The sequence below is a fragment of the Suillus subaureus genome (assembly GCF_016647635.1).
Source record: "Suillus subaureus strain MN1 chromosome Unknown BJ212scaffold_115, whole genome shotgun sequence".
Taxonomy (NCBI): Eukaryota; Fungi; Basidiomycota; class Agaricomycetes; order Boletales; family Suillaceae; genus Suillus; species Suillus subaureus.
The window spans coordinates 18,076-36,393 of NW_024538671.1; the positions used below are offsets into that span (position 1 = coordinate 18,076).

Genomic DNA, 18,318 nt, shown 5'->3' on the forward strand with positions numbered 1-18,318 from the left:
TGTTGATGAAGCAGCATTTGATACCAATCAAGTCATGTCACAGTGCAATTTGATCCAATCACTTGTGTCAGCTTGATCCATGGAATCATATTGATCACACCTTTCACCAAATCTCATGTTCCAAACCACTCAAGAACCTACTGAAAGTCTGGCACTCACTGACAACATTGCACTTATACTCAGTGACTCAACAGGATGGTGCAGGGTCTCATAATTGGAATGCATACTAGTAATGAAGTTGTAATCACTTAATACTTTGTTCTCAGATCATATTTTCACCTTCAGTTTTAAATGTGTCAAACTCAGTTTCTTTTGACATAAAGCTCTCAAACACTTCACTCTTGTATCAAGGAATGGCACAATCAGAACTTCTCAACAATATCGCTTGTCTCAACTACTTGGACTTGTGCACACAATCTGTAAGATTGCTTGCACGCACATTCAACATCACTAATGCTTTGCCTCCAGAACAACTTTGTAGAAATCAAAATGACAGCTGGATTCAAGTTTATTAGGTATCCTGGTGTGTCCAATCCAACTCCTACTGTTAAGAACCATGTTGCTCAAGGGAGAGAGAGACTGACTCAGAGGGGCTTGGCCTCAGCTCATATGCTGTGCCCCTTACCTGAGTATGGGCCCTTCATTTCATATGAGGTCCAATGATGGTCTGACGAAGTCTGGAGGACTTCTGGAGGCTGGCTACTCTGGTGGAGAGTGCTAGAGAACTTCCAGAGGAGCGCAGGAAATGTCTGGAGGAGTACAGGAGAGTTCCAGAGGAATGCAGGAAGTGCTCAGGAGAGTTCCCACTGCAAGGTAATACTTCTACAGGAAACAGGATGGAAGGATAGGAGGTCCAGAGGACAGGAGAGCAGGAGGACAGGAGGACAGGAGGATAGAAGGATAGAAGGACAGGAGGATGGGACATCTGAAGGTATGGAGGGCAGGATCCCCAAAGGACAGGATGTCCAGAGGTATGGAGGGTGGGATGTCTGAAGGACAGGACACCTGGAGGTCCAGAAGGAATAGGGGCTACATCAGACAAAGTCCGATGTAGAAACAAACAGAGGTAGTCTACCCTAAGATAGAGTCAGAGGGACAGGGATTGGACCTAAGTCTGGAAAGAGGGTAAGTGCTGGAAAGGCAAAGCTCCAGCCTAGGGAATCAATACCTAGGCCTGATGAGTAGGACAGACTTAGGTGGACCAAAGTCTGAGAGAGGATTGGGCAAGTCTAAGTTGATATTCAAACTAAGGAAACTACAGGAGTATCTACAGGGGTTATATACTGGACAATATCTGAGGTGATCAGTAAGCAAAGGAGCAAGGCTATGTATGAGCATGTGGAAACATATTAGTAAGTAAGATGGAACATAAGTAAATGAATTCAGAGATGAAGACTCATACAAGGATCAATAAGCAAGATGGAACAAGAGGTAACCAAAAGCCAGAAAGGCAGAGATGCCTAAATGGGGATAGGCACAGGATCTTGGACAGAGGGTGGGAATAGGTCCAGAGTTAATATCCAGAGGTCTGGAGATCTGGGGATCCAGAAGACAAGGTGGATACAGGACCAGGATATGAGGAGGTGGATATAGTCTGGAATCCGAGACAAGGTGAAGTCCGGATGTCTTGCTGGATGGAGTGTGCATAGGGTGGATGGGACAGGGGGGTATGGATCAGGCTAGCAGTGGAGATGCAATGGTCCAGAGCCCAGGGGTAAATCTGGAGCATAGTCAATCCTGCTGAGGTGTGGAGCACACAGTGGAAGGGGATCTGGGAATGAGTTGGATATGAAGTGGGGTCTGGACATAGGCTCGGAAGGCATGTGAATATGATGGAACATGGGTCCGGATTGTGGGATATGACACCTACTTTCACAACTGCACTCGACACATCAGAGCTCATCAAGAACAAAGATGAGAAACAAGTTGTCAAAGCAATCTATTCTATATTCTCAGAGTCCTTTGTGTGCATGGTTCATCAGTGCAGGTTTAAGTGGGAGAGGGTGCATCTTCCTGAGTCCATGCTTGAATGTAAGGCCATGAATTCTCTTTGTTGTATGCTAATGACAGTATATGATGCAGCTTTAAATAAAATTGAACCCATTGGCAAGCCCTCAGCCAAAGATCTTGCTGGCTCCTCATATATCTTCCCCAATCCTCTGCACTCTACTGTGAATATGCAAACTAGCAACTCCTCCATGTGTCTATCCACCTGGTTTAAAGACTGGTGTGATTCCATCACCTCTGATGGCCTGTCAATGCATCTCTCTACCATGACATTTGCTAGCACCACTTGTTCTTCTTTACATTTGCACTCTGATGATGACGATAACAACACTGCTGAGCTCACTCTTTTGTCCAAGCCAGTTGTACATGACACATGCAACATCCACATTCTAAACCCTGTCAAGTCAGAGGTTCACATCCCTAGCCCTGCACCACTCACTGGCCCTACTCAGTGCAAGTATCCACCATTCAAATCCAAAGCACCAAGCCCTCCGCCATTCATAATCTCACCCCACTCACCTCCATTGAAATATCCTGCATCCTTGCATACTCCACTAGCACCTATCTCACCCACTCCATCATCTCAACAAGGCAAGATTCCATCAAGGCTTCCCAGCCCTCCACCATTTGTAATCTCACCCCGCTCACCTCCATTGAAATATCCTGCATCTTTGTATACTCTACTACCGCCTGTCTCACCTACTGCCTTATCTCAACAAGGCAAGATTCTGTCAAGGCTTCCCAGCCCTCCACCATTCATAATCTCACCCAACTTGCCTCCATTAAAATATTCTGTCTCTTTGTGTCCTCTGCCATCATTGACGTCACAATCTCTACAATGCCCATCTCCTTTGAAGAAAAAGACTTCTTCAGGCCACTCCATCCCAGAATCCAAAGCTGTGTCTGTGCCCTCCAGTTGTGATTTCCAACTATCACCTAGCACACCACATGGAGTTGATGGTTCTTCAGATCCCCAGTTACCATCTAGTGACTCTGTAAGTCATGCCCATTTTTTCTTACAGCTATACTAACCAGAATTAGGGACTTAATGCAAAAAAACACCACTCAAATCCTGTGCAGATCCAGATGTCATTGAAAGGCAAAGAAGATAACTTCTCTATCACTAACAATATTTACTTAATGACAGCCAAAATGCACCTTCCAATTCCCTGTGATACAGGAGTTGTCAAAATCTCTGACAACATCACAAGGGTCCTTCAGAATGTTCATCTTCATCACACTGCAATGGACAAGATATGGAAGTGCATTTACCAGGTTGACAGCTACTGTCCCTTGTGCTGGCAGGCTATCCTTATGAAGTTGGAGATTCTGGAGGATTGTGTCAGCCTGCTGCTGCAAGTGATGGCATGTGCCTTAAATGATCATCAATTCAGTACATGTTTACATTGCATTTTTAGTGTGGCCATTGCTAATGATACATCTCTCAGTTGAATAGTCATAGATTACTATTTTGTTTGTAGTTCTGTTGGAATTAATAGTGCATTGTTCACTTGCTGACCTCGACCAAACTTAATTTCCTGATTCTCCTGATTCTCCCATGTATATAACTTATGACCATGTTTTTATTAGTTCAACTCACCATGGTCCAAGCTCAAGCTCAGCACTCATGTGCAAAGCTCACAGCTGTGCAAAAACAAGAATGGCACAGATGGCAGGAAGCATTAACTGATGCTATTGACACTGCTAAGTCAGTGTATGTCCAGGAAGCTGCTTACATTGCAGAGACACATGGACAGTGCATATTTTCTCTCTTTCTCTCTGGTTTATTCAAGCTAACCTACTGTCTTTGTTAGATCTCTCAAATGGATGCACAATCAGTTGTTTCTGAGGAGCTGTATGCTATGTCAACAATGTGGAGTCAATTCTTGGAATGCCTTCATTTGAGCCAAGCACAAAGAAGCAAATGAAGGTATGAGTTTATTTATTTTCTACTGAACTATTACTGACTGAGATCTAGACCTTGAAAAGGGTGAACGGATCAAACTCACTCAGTTCATTGCAGACAACAAGACCAAGCTTGTCCATGCCCATTCAAAGCTTACATTCGCAGAAAAAAGAGCCTACAATATGCAGGTCCTTGAAGCCCATCAGCAGAGAAATCAAATCACACATGCAAATCCAAAGGCTACTAGCCATGATGTCAATGCAACCTTTACTTCTATGGATTGTGAAGTACAGTGGCTCAAAAAACTGTCCACATGTTTTTGCATTTTTTACTATTTACAATATTGTGTGAGAATACACAAAGACCTCAGTGACATGCTGATATCATATTGTAGTGCTGCTTCAGGGCTTTAGATTGAGCACCACATTGTGAGAATCAGAGGAGATATGGTGGAGATACAAGGCTTACAAAATCATGACTCATGTGGACAGTTTTTTGAGCACATATTAAAACTATATAAATCATCATTTATGACACCATAACAATCATGCCACCATTAAATAAATTATAAAGTGGTGTCATTATGTCATTTTAAAACCATATCTAACTATACAAATTAAAAATCTCCATATGTCATGGTTATATTCACCATGAAAGCCACCCCCCCTGCTCAAAGGGATAATATCCTCTCTCTTTCCTATTCTGGCCTCTCTGCTTGTCAAATTTCCTCTAGAACTGGAGTATCCAAGTCCACTGTGGCCAAGTTCATCAAAGAAAGTCACACAGACAAGGAAAACTTCTGTGAAGGGTGTCCATCTAAGCTCACCTCTACTGATAGGAGGGCTATTATTCAACATATCACTACAGGAAAGGCTGATAATGCTGTCCAGGCCACCTATTACATCAATTCCACCATCACATTCCCTGTCTCTTCACACACTGTGAGAAACATTCTCAAGACAGCTCATCTCAGGTCAGTAACAAGGAAGAAAAGGTTCTCCTCTCTATCACACATATGCAGAGATGACTAACCTTTGCCTTAGCCCATCAGAATTGGATTATATGGACTGGAAGCATGTTATATGATCATATAAGACCACAATAAATAGGATTGGGTCAGATGGCAAGGTATATATGTGAAAAAAGAAGGGTGCTAGTCCTCTCTGCATATGTGTGATAGAGAGGAGAGCCTTTTCTTCCTTGTTACTGACCTGAGATGAGCTGTCTTGAGAATGTTTCTCACAGTGTGTGAAGAGACAGGGAATGTGATGGTGGAATTGATGTAATAGGTGGCCTGGACAGCATTATCAGCCTTTCCTGTAGTGATATGTTGAATAATAGCCCTCCTATCAGTAGAGGTGAGCTTAGATGGACACCCTTCACAGAAGTTTTCCTTGTCTGTGTGACTTTCTTTGATGAACTTGGCCACAGTGGACTTGGATACTCCAGTTCTAGAGGAAATTTGACAAGCAGAGAGGCCAGAATAGGAAAGAGAGAGGATATTATCCCTTTGAGCAGGGGGGGTGGCTTTCATGGTGAATATAACCATGACATATGGAGATTTTTAATTTGTATAGTTAGATATGGTTTTAAAATGACATAATGACACCACTTTATAATTTATTTAATGGTGGCATGATTGTTATGGTGTCATAAATGATGATTTATATAGTTTTAATATGTGCTCAAAAAACTGTCCACATGAGTCATGATTTTGTAAGCCTTGTATCTCCACCATATCTCCTCTGATTCTCACAATGTGGTGCTCAATCTAAAGCCCTGAAGCAGCACTACAATATGATATCAGCATGTCACTGAGGTCTTTGTGTATTCTCACACAATATTGTAAATAGTAAAAAATGCAAAAACATGTGGACAGTTTTTTGAGCCACTGTAAGTTTTCACACATTGTTTATTTACAAAGCTAATTTTGTTACTAGTGGATGGCTCTTTGCACTTGTACTGGCATAGAGGGTTTCTATGTAGCAGTTCAAGGCGGTATTGAAGATCTTTCTGAACCCAAAGTTTTTTTCACTCAGAAGGCCAAAAAGTTTGTCAAGGATATCCTCAATGTGGAGCCACATCACCTTGGCTTAAAACTGTCATATGCCATTCCAGACTCTCAACTCTAAATCCGCTTCTCTGGATATCCAGATCCAAGATCCAGATCTCAAATGATCTGATCTATCTTTATCTTCCTTCCAGAATCCAAACCCTATATCAGCGCCCAACCCCATTTAGACTTCCCCTGTCTCCGGACTCTGATTAACTATGTTTCCCTTCTGATTATTGATCCATTACATATATTTCATTTCCGGTGTTCATTATTTGTGATCCATCCTACTTACTAATAGACTTTGCATATGCTTCATACATAGCCTTTATGTTTGCTGATTGATTCCTATATGATACCTACAGTATATAAACCTCCTGTAACTCTCAGAAATACTCCAGTTCGAATATCATCTTAGTTCCTGCTCATTCCTGTGTCCTCCAGACTCGAGATAAGTCTCTTGTCATATTCTGAGTCTTAGGATTGCATCCTAGGCTACATTTCCGACTCTACCTTAAGGTAGTCTATCCTCTGTTAGTTTCTAGTCTGGACTTCATCTGGATTAGTCTTATCCACTTGTCCAAGTAACATCTGGATGTCTGTCAGATTTATCTCATGTTTCAGATCCGGACATCCATTGTCCACCCTAGTCAAATCCTGGAAACTCCGGATGACTGTTCTAGCCCCTGGAAATTAAGGGCACATACTTGGGAAAGGGGCACAGTGTATGAGCTGAGGCCAAGCCCTTGTGATCCGACCCCCTTGAGCACACAACCTTAACAAAAACTCAAGTCTTTCATTGTGAGTGGCCTCAGTAACTCTTATTTTTATTTGGTTGTTCCTCAAGCTAATGTCTCATGCAGATCAACATACTGCTCATTGTCAACATCCTCTGAACAAACTGATCAGTGAATGCCGCACCTTCATCCAGGAAGGACTTGGTGCATTTTCTCAGCTCAATTCATTAAACATACTAATCTCCTACTCAGATTCAATTGCCCTTGAAAACAACATCCAACATCCCATCATGATGAACTTCACTAACTATGAGCAAAAGATGGTTGAATGCTGCAGCTTCGCACTCATCGGCTGGCCTGTGCCTGGGCCAGTTTGAAATCCCTCAAAGGTTGGTGGAAGATCCAGAGTGAACAAATTGTTGGACACATTTCAGGATGGAACCTGCCACTGGGTGAAGTTAACTGACGAAGAACTTTTAGTGAGAATGAAGGATAATAGGGCTCATGCTGCCAGAGGAGAGCCAGTTTATGTGCTGAGGAAGGGAAGGAATAGAGCCCCCTTGAAGCAGAGGGGCATGGATGTTGTTGTGTCCTCTGACAGAAGCTCTAGCTCTAGTGATGGAAGCTCTAGTGACTTGGATGATTGTTAGTAGCACACAGTAGACTTAGATCTTTTTTGTTTTTGTGCAATGCAATGGTACTTAAATATATCATTTTGTCAGGGTTTGTGGATTGCATGTAGGTAAAAATATATCTAATAAATATCCAGGGATGATATGTATAGGGGACCAAAAAAGAGCACTCTAAAATAATGAGATTTGAGGTGTATTTCGTGGTCGTCGTGTGCAACGACGAGCTCGAAGGTTCAGTCGTCGTGGGAAACAACGAGATGCCCGGGAAAGTAGCGCCGTCACCTGATTTAACGTTAGAGGTACCTGATGTAAGCAGATAAGATGGCTTATCGTATCTACTGATTATATCTTATCTATTTAGCTAGAAATTCTTCCTAAGTCAGTGCTGAGTGCTGCGGCAATCGCTGAAGTACTGCAGCTTAAGATTCCCCCCCTAGTTAGTAATGAACATCACATCACATCACTCTTACTAATAAGTAATGTTTAAGGTGACACACAGGTGGATTGCTCTCCAGATAAATTTTTGGACGTGCTATCCCGTACGACTTTGAAGTTTGAACCAAGTCGGGACTAAAGCACAAAAATCCAGCGCTGGTGATGGCTCGCTGAAGTAGTAACCGCAAAGGTAGTAGCTGGTAATGAGTAAACCTGTTATCCGAATTCAACAGTAACGAACATGTTCAAAGTTTGGCATTCACTTATTGCGGGGCCTTATGGGGCCTTCGGATGAGAGACAGTGGAGAGGTGCGAAACTTCACAGCTAAAATTTGTTCCCACAATTATTCGGTAGCCTAACCTAGTACTAGTTTGTTACATGACAGTCAAAGCGAGTACAACGCGATGGGCCTGTGCCAAGTAGATAATAATATGTGAAGCAGCCCCTGCCGGATACTGTACTGTGATTAGTATGATCCTGCATGAAGGAAACACGACGGAAGTGCCGTGGTCACAGGAAAAGGATATCAAGTACGTAACAAGATATCATCCATGCAAATGGTATAGCATCTCCAAACTATTCCATGCTCCATATCATCCGTGCGTCAAGATCTCCTCAAACAATATTCTGGAACCTCGGTAGCGATTTCTGTCTCCATCTGCCATTAAATTGTTTGAGGATATAAAACACTGGCCACCCAGCGCGCTGCACCAGAGTGCTATCCTCGGCAACAAAGGGGCTACGCGAATGGAAGGCCACCATGAGCCACGAAGTGGCGCATGTGAGAGCCAATGCCACCGCAACGTAGTGAGCGAGCGTTTCTTGTCCTTTCGTTCCACTAATTTCATCGACATTCATCCCAAATACGGCCTAGCGAAGCGCAATGGTCATTAGCATTTCGAGATCACTATCACATACTTGACACATACCGCAGTGAAGGAAGCAGGAAGGAATATCATCGTGAGGTAAGAGATCTGAACAGAAGATTCTTGAGAACTGCAATGACGAATACAATCACGACACACAAACCTGCTTCATCGCACCTGAGTCTCGGACGGTGGCCTCCGTCAGGGCCTTCATTCGCCTACTGTCATTTATGTTGACGATTGCAAACGCCAGTTCCGTCACGTTCTTCAACCGACTGCTCAGCATTAATCGCCTGTTCTCCAGTCTCCCGATTTCTGAGAGTAAATTCGCACACTCCTTTGCCATGAGCTTCATGGACTCTTCACGTTCGTCAAGACTAAGGCTATCGGAGTCCATAGCGGGATTCGGTGTATTGTGGAGGAACTCGACGGACTTCTTGAAGTCTTGGAGGAGCGAGTGGTAGTGTAGGAGGTATGCTTGTATGATGTGAAGTTTACGAGTCTGATCAATGTTATCAGTTAACAGCACTTGGGATTCCTGAATGGCATGACAATCAACCAAAAGAACAAATATTGATTATTCTGCGACGCACCAGCCAAACGATATGAGTGTATAGCGACTCAAATGCCTGGTCCCATGCATAGAGAGCATACCACAAGATGGCTAGGAACAAAAATGTCGGGTCCTTAGATTGGGAGAAGATTTTCTGCCAATATACACTCTGTCCCGCACGATAGATGAGGGAGTGTAGCTTTTTTGGAGAAGGACGACGAAAACTAGAGCTTGGATGGTATGATATGATCGTGCTCGAATCCTCTGAGCGTACCATATGTATCGCGAGGAGATCGAGAAGAAGGATGTTACCAGCTGCGTAACTCAGCTATCAATCTAGGCCAAGATGAGAATTTCAACCAGGACTTACAGCTGAGAGCGAGTGGTGCTTGGGTATCAATGATTTCATTTTCGTCTTGAAAAAATACTTTAGCTGGGAGTAGTCTCAGAAAGAGCGAAGACGACCTACCAGTGAATACGTGCTGTGAGAGCACAGATCTTACTGAACCTGGTGTTTCCTCTGTTGGTGTTGGTGGTCGAGTGACTGGATTTTGCATCGCCCGCATGAATGGGAGTGTAATCGTAATATCTGCGCCGAAATGTAAAGACTCATCGAACCATCAAACTACAAAGCAAAATACGCACGATCACCCTTGCCCCGCCGAACCTCCTCTTGGTAATGCGAGGGTATCCAATTCAGAGATGAAGAAAAGAAAAAAGGTTCAATATTATACCTATGATTCGTGTCAGTCACATCAGTGATCGAGCAACGAAACCATTTACTTCGTTCCAAGCATCTGCAGCACAGACATGGAAAGATTATCCACGAACAATGCACGAACACGAATGTTTGCAGGTCGCTACAGAAAAGCGTCAATCACCGTACACGCACCTCAGAAAGATAACAACTCACCGGCGTCTGCAACAGCTCCCAAAACTCATTTATACTTTCAGATGTTATTTTAGTTGTTTGATCTTGCCCCTCCTGATCCAACACCGTAAAATTTCCGTCTGTTAGAACATCCAGCCAATGAACCGAACACGTGTCGAGCTCAGAACAGTTGCTGAGCATCTTGCTCCGTTTTACTTGATCCGGCTTCCAATTTCCAAAGAGAGTCCGGGGGTATCCATGCCATGACTGGCCCGTTGAGCCAGATGAGGCTGGTGTGTTGTCACGGTTGAGGGTAATGTCTGAATCAGTGTCAAAGTCCATCCATGGCCAAGGGCCCGATGGTGCTGCATGACGGTAGCTAGAAATTATTGAAGTAGCTGAATCTGTAGGCATGAAAGTCACTCACATAGGTGTAGGAACGGAAGGAGGCATAGTCCTGTCGCTCGCGCTGCCATACGGAGCCCTGCGAAGACCAGTAGAAAACGTCACGGAAGGTTTGTGATCATTAATGGCCCTAGACATTTTCACTCCCTATCAAATGTGTTGCAGGAGTAAGGGGATCGTGAATTCATTCCATCCTAGCAGAACAGATATACTTATAGCGACCAGCCGGCGATGCATCGATGAACTCGGACACCCAGTGCCCCTCAGCGCAGCATGCGCCACTTGTATTTTCCAATAGAATAGTTAGATCTTCCATCTCTTGCCACAGAGTCATTCGCACACAGCATATAGCACCTACGGTAACGTATTATTATCCAGCTTTACGTCCACGTCCGCGAACGGCACTGCAGGGGACTTACACGAAAATGGGCGGTATCACCCACGAACACGATTCAGGACAGCAGGAAGAAATTAGGGGAGCTCAAAGTTGAACGCTCACGTTTATGCTTATCGTTGCTTACGCTTACACCCCCCAATTACACACCAAAATGTAAAGTACCACGGTGCGACTGTCAAACGGACGTGTTTTGACTTGTTTACTCGACAGTACAAATCAGTGAGAACGGGGGGGTGTAAGCGTAAGCAACGATAAGCATAAACGTGAGCGTTCAACTTTGAGCTCCCCTATTGTCTCACGAAGTCAAGGTCTGTAGTAACTGCCAGCCACCTGCGAGGATTAGTCGCGTCACCAAATTCATATAGAACTTCAGATGGAACCACCATGATCTTCCTTCTTCATGGTGCGCGATTTCCCGAATCCTAGATATCATCTCGAATCTGATTCGTCGGAGATTCGGCTCACAGTACATCACCATCCAGAAACACGTTCCAAACCGCGGACCAAATGTAATCTATGCATGTTCTCTAAACCATAGACAATAACGACATCAGCTATATCACATGCTTGAGCTAACGGTGGATGAGATAGACGACGAAGACGAACTCCAGAGGCCCAGGATAGCTGTACTAGTTGGTGCAGTCGTTTTTGTCAGGAACCGATGTGAACGCCTCGCACGTCGACAAGCAAGGAAGACATACCTGATTCAAGGTAACCTACTTCCTAATCCCTGTGCCAATACTCTTTGGCAAGCTCTGTACTTGCCCCACAATGATCGGGCTTTCATCATAGCCTTCACGGGGGTTGATACTCAGTGAAAATTGGACATGGCCATTTCCACGGAGGTCGACGGATTTGTAAGTTTCGAGTAGTCAGTAGACCAGTCGTCACGCGTCACGGGGGTTGATATAGGGCAAGTTGAAGTAGTGGGCGATAGACACGCGTAGTGCAAGAATAGCCACCAGAAATCACGAACGAGTCAGAGAAGGTCAGATGTGAGTCGAACTTTATAGTTTCGGAGCAGTGCTCTGGATTATATGGTTCATCAGGGTCCATCAACAAAAAGTTATCGTTCATGAGCAACAGAAACTTACACAAGTGCCTTTATATTGAGCTGCAGATATAGCAGTCGACCCTGAAAATGGGATGTTGTCAATGCGCGTACAACAAGTGGATCATACCAGAGGTTTGCGATATCGCCGCGGCGTTTGAAAGCTGTTTATAACACGATTTGAAATTAATCTAGAAAGGGGGTCCCTTCTAGACAATGTCAGTTTGACGTGTGAGGCTGACATTGGACAGCTGTACGTCAGCAGAGGTCGTTCAGAACTAGAACAGCGTCCTGAACGCCGCGGAAAGTCATCCAGTATATATATGGCCTAACTACAGGTTCACCAGAAGGATCACGGATTGGTGCACGAACATACCTTGTGACAGACCAAACATTGGATGACGATCATCGTCTGTCCTTTGGATATCTCCGTAGCATGGTAAGTAATAACTTAATGTACATAAAGCGATGTTAATGTGCATGCCATCAGATGACTAGTACTGAATAAGTACAGCAAAGGCACTCGAATTAAAGTGTTGGACGATCTGATAGTGGCTGACATGTGGCTATTTACAATCCACAAGGAGTCTAGTCACCCGTTCCTTGTCCACAGCATTTGTGGGGCACGCCGCCACGTGCCCACACACCCCTGTTCTGCCATCCACGCGGAGCGCAGCCGCAGGATTTAGGGGCTTTGCTGTACAATATACCAGTGTCCGATTCCTTTCAGAATACAGTTCTAGTATAAAACAGCCATCTCTGCGCAGACTACTGAAAGCCCAACGATCATCATCACCACCAACGGAAGCGCATTCCAGTACGCAAACGTCGCCTGGGATACGATGATACCCTTTTGCTTGAGGATGCCTTTCCATAGAAGCCCAGCGAGGCTTGCGCTGAAGGTGAACGACACGGCACCGATATTACTGGCTACAGCAAGGGCAATAGCAGCTGCGCGGATGGTTTGATCGGACAACATAGGAGATGCCGCACGCACGACCTTCGTGAGCAGAATCGTTGCACCAATGTTTGTCCCAGAGATGTTGCACAGGATTACTCCAAGAACACCGATCAGCCAGATGGTGCGGTACATGTCTCCGTGAGTTGCACGTAGTAACCACGTGCCAAAGACGTCTATCCAACCCTGATGCGACAGGGCTTCAATCAATATAAACTGCGAGAAGGCGAATGGGACAAGGGCGAAAGGGAGCCGAGGGAGCGCGGTGAAGAAGGTAGGGAAGTGAGCGTGCAGCTGTTTGTGCAGGGCGATGCATTTGGAGCGCCACCGGGCTGCGAAGATCTTGGATGAAGGTGAGGAGAAATCGTTGACGACAACGCGATCGGAATCGGGGATGAAATCCATCTCGTCTGTCGTGGGTACTGGGGGTGAGGACTGACGATGCCTACTCTTGTCACCTGATAATATTTGGGCATCTTGCAGCATGAAGTCCTCTGACGGTATTCCATTTTCCTCTGGCCCTTTCTGCCCGCGCCCGAGCATAGGCAACTTCCTGACAAAGCGGTAGTGATCCCAGGCAACATCATAGATAAACTTGGTGACAGCAAAAGGCAAGCTAATCTTCCACACGTCAATTCCGAAGAAGCTGACGACCAAGCACAGAATGAGGGCTGAACCAAGCATGAAGCTACCGACACAAGCGCCGATCGGATCAAGGAGGACTGAACGAGCGTCAAGGTCGGCGGCGTGGTTCAACTTGCGAGGAACATATTTTTTATTGCGGTATTGACCACCAAGAGCCAAGAAGCAGAAGATGCTGCAAGCAATAAATGGGAGGATGGTGTACGCTGTGAAAGCGGCATTATTCACGCTGAAACCTTCACAGATCACGACCTAACGTTATCGATGGAAGGACGTGTCATATTTACATTTGAGGTCAACAATACAGGGTCGAGACGTACATTCGTCGGGTTCCCGACAAACAAGACCATGCTCGCTGTGTTTGCCGCGGCAAACTCAGACATGAGCCATGAGATATGATTAAGCTCTGCGACTTTTGTGTAGTAAATAAGAAATGCGGTTCCAGAGAGAATGACTGGGTCGTTTCCGAGCAAGATTGACAGGAGGGTAAGCATGAGGTAGAAGTAGGAGTAGAGTTTCCAGCCGTTTGAACCACCCTTGTTGCTAACCCAAAACGCTGCTGACTGAAGGATACCGGTGATGTCGAGGGTAATAGCCATGTAGGCAAGGGAGAAAAAGAGGATGAGGATGTTGTAAGGTTTAACACCGTCTGTACCAACGATGCCTCCGCGAATGACTGCTGGGTCGAGACATTGTGCTGCCCAGAGGATTGCAATTGCGAGGATTGGGGCGGTTGTTAAATTTATTGGAATACGGGGTATTCGTCGAGGAGTGGGTATAGAAACTGGGTATATCACGAACCCAATTGATATGATGAAGACCACCAAGGTCGCGACAGAATAACCAGTAATCATGGGGGTGGACGTTGACCAGGACCGGTTGTGAATCGACTAGTCAGATGAAGTATATAAGTACGTGTCAATTCGGTAAATGCACCCACGCGACGTTTCCACACACGTATATATATATCTACATTACTAGATGTTGTAAAAGTTCGTAGAAGGGGAGCTGTCTATATGGACGTAGAAATTGATCCGTATTAGACACACGTCTTGGCTTTCTAGAAGCCATGGAATCCGCTGCGATACGCCGGTCATGACATATATGACTGACACCAAGCATGCAGGGGACATAATTACTAACATGTGCAACCACAGTCAATGCACTGGTTTGTATGTACACTAGCTACAAGCCTCCAAGTAATTACCGTCGACGTAGTCCAGCCAAACTTCTTGTCGCATCATAGCATGCGAATAAACAGAATGATCCTGGGAATAGCCCTGAAACCGCCCAATCGATCCGGCATTTGATGTTCTACATAGAACACACTGGCTGTGCAGCGCACTTGGTGTTTACGTGATAATGCTGTCATTGTCACTGATTATCGTCAACCAATTAAAATCGTCCAGATATCGTCAGCATTGAGTTGGCTAAAAGATTGGCAGATTGTTCTCTGGGATTATTCTAACTACTCAATGTAGCAGGTAGCTTCTATATAGACGTCAGTGCAGTGCTAACCTGTGTACAGACTCCAATGGGGCTCATTCTGAGCAGAACGTCTGGCGTCACCATCTCATTATCAACCCGCAGTAGGCTAAACTGAAAACTCACCCTCAAATGAAAAGCGTGGCTATTCAAATACTCACGAATGACGCCATTGGATGATTCCCGTGTCGTGGTTACTCCTTCGCATGGATCGCACGATACATGTCGTTCCACACTTCTTTGATTCGGACAGCCCCAAGTTGCCGTTCTAGCTGACTAGGGCCAATGGGCTTAGTGGAGACTGATGTTCTGGAGTTAGAGAAGCTCACCGAGGTCAGCCAGATTAGCTGCTGATACAGGCGTGAGTGAACATTTTCCTCCCAAGTATTTGGTCTGACAACTCTGAGAAGTGGATGTTTGGCAACAGCTTCCATTTCGCCTCATCTTGTTAATATTCTGGTGTTTTGTCCAAGTGCGGTCACATCCGCTCCAAGAAATACAGCGCCGCAGCATTTTTTGCACCACAAGTCTGATCCCTTGGAATCAAGATCCCACATTTTTCAATTATGTACGTCAGCGGGGCTAGTTGTCTCCGATGCTATGATACTTCACAAGGCCTGGGGAATTAAACAGCCGATTTGCATAATCACCCATGTAAGCCTTGGAATCCCAAACTCGTTTTGACTTACGGTTTGACTTACGACGTTTCAAGCATGTGTACGCCACCAAAATTAGCTTTCTGCCCTCTTCTGTTAACAGTTTCAAAACAAACACTTGATCACCCCTACACTCCAAGTATTCTTAATAAGTACTTAGTAGTAATCATTCATGCGATCACTGCACAAGCGCATGATGCCATGGCGGTTCCTACATGGTGAGCCACGATATGAGATAGTATGTTTCAGGCCGAAGAAGTTATCGCCGCTCGCTGACATTTCCGTCTTGCTGTAGAGTATAGATGGCCGACCCTATTCTTATTGTTGAATGTGCTGTCAATGACCTGTCAGATGATACACTGTCATCCGTGGCTTCCCGCTGCAGTAAATCCAGAGCACTATTCTCTCACCTTACTGTCTTTGCAGGCACCAGGAACAGCAATACCAAATTCCCAGTTGCGTGTTTATCTTCTCAAAGTAATGTTTGTTATTGACGATGTAGAACAGGTTGCAAATGCGATTGACGAATCGCCCACCAGCGTGCCTAGTCATGCTCATGATGATCTTGAGAGGAGACTACTATGGAAGTTCAACTTGCATATGTTGGTTATCGTGGTTATCTACAGTCTGAATTATGTGAGTGTGAACTCTGTCGATATGTAACGAAGTGCTCTTTTACCCGGTATTCTATTTCTTATATCTGGATAGTACAAACGGGATGAGCTCACCGTGAGACCAGCTCTCATTTCTTGTGGAGGTTTGCTCAGCTTTGGTTTCGGACCCTCGATTAAATCTGGTATTTTCAAGCCATGCGAGGAAAACTTGGTCGAGGAAAGAACTTGAACAATCTCCGTCACTGACCAAAGCTGGACGATCTCTAGGTTATGAGAGCAGTATTGCCATCTTCATCGCGATTTGCGTAATGTTCATAATCCCCGATTTGCTTCACAATAACAGATAGCTCGCTTTGGAGAAATGAGCACTGACTATCTCCCGCCTCGCAGAAGATGGTCGTGGTAGGGTTGAGCTTGAGAAAAAAACGATCATGCAAGGACTGGGATGCTGTGTCTGACTGGAAGGTGTGACTGCTACACGCTATCTCTTGTACTCAGAGAGACACTACAGGTTCCCGATGGCTCAATTTAACTACACTGGTTGCATAGTGCTCACCAGCACATTCGTCGGAGAGTCTACAAAGCAAGCTCTTGCTGTTGACCAGCGCAAATAGGAAATGCCATTGGATTGTTCTAGTAGCATTGACCCGGACCTCTCGTCCTCGTTTATTATCGCATAATTCTCCCAGGGAATATGATTTAGGTCAAGCTCGGACTCACATCGGTCGGCTATATAAATATCGCCACTGGAAATGCAGCTGAGTACCGCCTCACAATTCCCTCGGAATGCTTACTACAATGAAATGAAATTAAGAGAGATTAGTAGTTCGCGTTATGCGACAAAAAAAGCTTCATAGCTGGCTTGTATTAATTTAGCTAGTGCGATACTTAACGTTTGAATTCGTGAAATTCTACCTGCGTTGGCTGAAACTGGTTTCTGGTAGAGTCGTGACTTACTAGTAGTAGGTGTCTTGTTACCCTTCTGAAGTGCTTCGGCTTCGGCTGTCAAATGTTGACAAGAACAAGGTATAAGTTCCAACCTGCGCCCTCCCGCGCCAGGCCTGACCGCAACCGCACGAAGCCTCCACGCCTTGAAACTTCACCGGCATCTCCCACGCCAGTGTGACCTCCGGAGGTCCTTCACCATTCTTGCTTTTGCGCGGTCACCAGGCAAATGCTGGAGTGCTTATTTAGCCTTATTCTACTTGGTATAAACCACATCAGATGGAAGGTTGTTTAAGAAGAATGCAAGTGAAGTCGATCACAATAAACACAGACATAAGAAAATTTTATTTCCAACTAAATCAAGGAGACATGTCTCTATGTCCTAAGCTCGTCCAATTTCGACAAAGGATCCTCAAACGGACAACAGGTCAAAGTTATCATTGCCGTTCGAGTTGCCGATCGCAAGTGCGAGAAGGTTATCCTGTAGTAGTTGTGAGAGGAATACTCATTTTTTATCTGGAAAGCGAGCATACGGGTGTGGCAGAGAACGGCAGCGATGATACCGGCGCAGGCTCGTGTTTTGGAATACCTGGCGATGTCGATGATGCCGATAAGATTCGAGCGGTACGCCTACAGGCCTGGGAGATCCGGAAACATTGATGTTGAGTAGCTCCGTGAGTCACGGCATGTTCGGCTAGAATGATTGTCTTCTTCATGGTCTGACTATTAGAGGAGACTAATGTCCGGCGTTGTCGGCGGCATAATGTAGGATAAGTTGGGAAGGCAGGCTTTGGTCGGGGATAGCGGTGGTCATACGAGGGCGTGTGTGCTAAAAGCGCGCCTTCAATCGCTGGAGAAGGGCGAGGGCAGCGAGAGTGATAGATGAGTGAAGTTTGGTGGGGTGGAGATCAATGAAACTTGATTTAGGAGTTAGATCAGGATGACAGGTATTCTGAACACGCAAAGTGATGGGTAATGAAGAACCGTTCAGGTTGTAGGTTGACCAGATTGAAGTTTAGGTGGCGCTTCGTCGTTGCTCTTCACGTTCGCGTTGCCGAGCGCCAGAAAGTTGTCCCGTTCGTGGTCAAGAGATTTTTACCGCCG

At 45.2% G+C, this 18,318-nt stretch overlaps 2 protein-coding genes across 2 annotated transcripts; both read left to right on the forward strand.

Moving 5' to 3' along the window:
* Positions 1-1,832: 1,832 nt before the first annotated feature.
* Positions 1,833-3,182, forward strand: BJ212DRAFT_1487989 (uncharacterized protein; the record flags this gene model as incomplete). The annotated part of the gene is made up of 4 exons (XM_041341334.1): positions 1,833-2,031; positions 2,083-3,002; positions 3,049-3,095; positions 3,155-3,182. The coding sequence occupies 4 exons, from the start codon at positions 1,833-1,835 to the stop codon at positions 3,180-3,182; spliced, it is 1,194 nt and encodes a 397-aa protein (XP_041185885.1).
* A 13,737-nt stretch (positions 3,183-16,919) lies between these two features.
* Positions 16,920-17,597, forward strand: BJ212DRAFT_1400523 (uncharacterized protein). The gene is made up of 3 exons (XM_041337317.1): positions 16,920-17,078; positions 17,227-17,391; positions 17,440-17,597. The coding sequence occupies exons 2-3, from the start codon at positions 17,279-17,281 to the stop codon at positions 17,507-17,509; spliced, it is 183 nt and encodes a 60-aa protein (XP_041185886.1). The 5' UTR covers positions 16,920-17,078; positions 17,227-17,278; the 3' UTR covers positions 17,510-17,597.
* Positions 17,598-18,318: the final 721 nt, after the last annotated feature.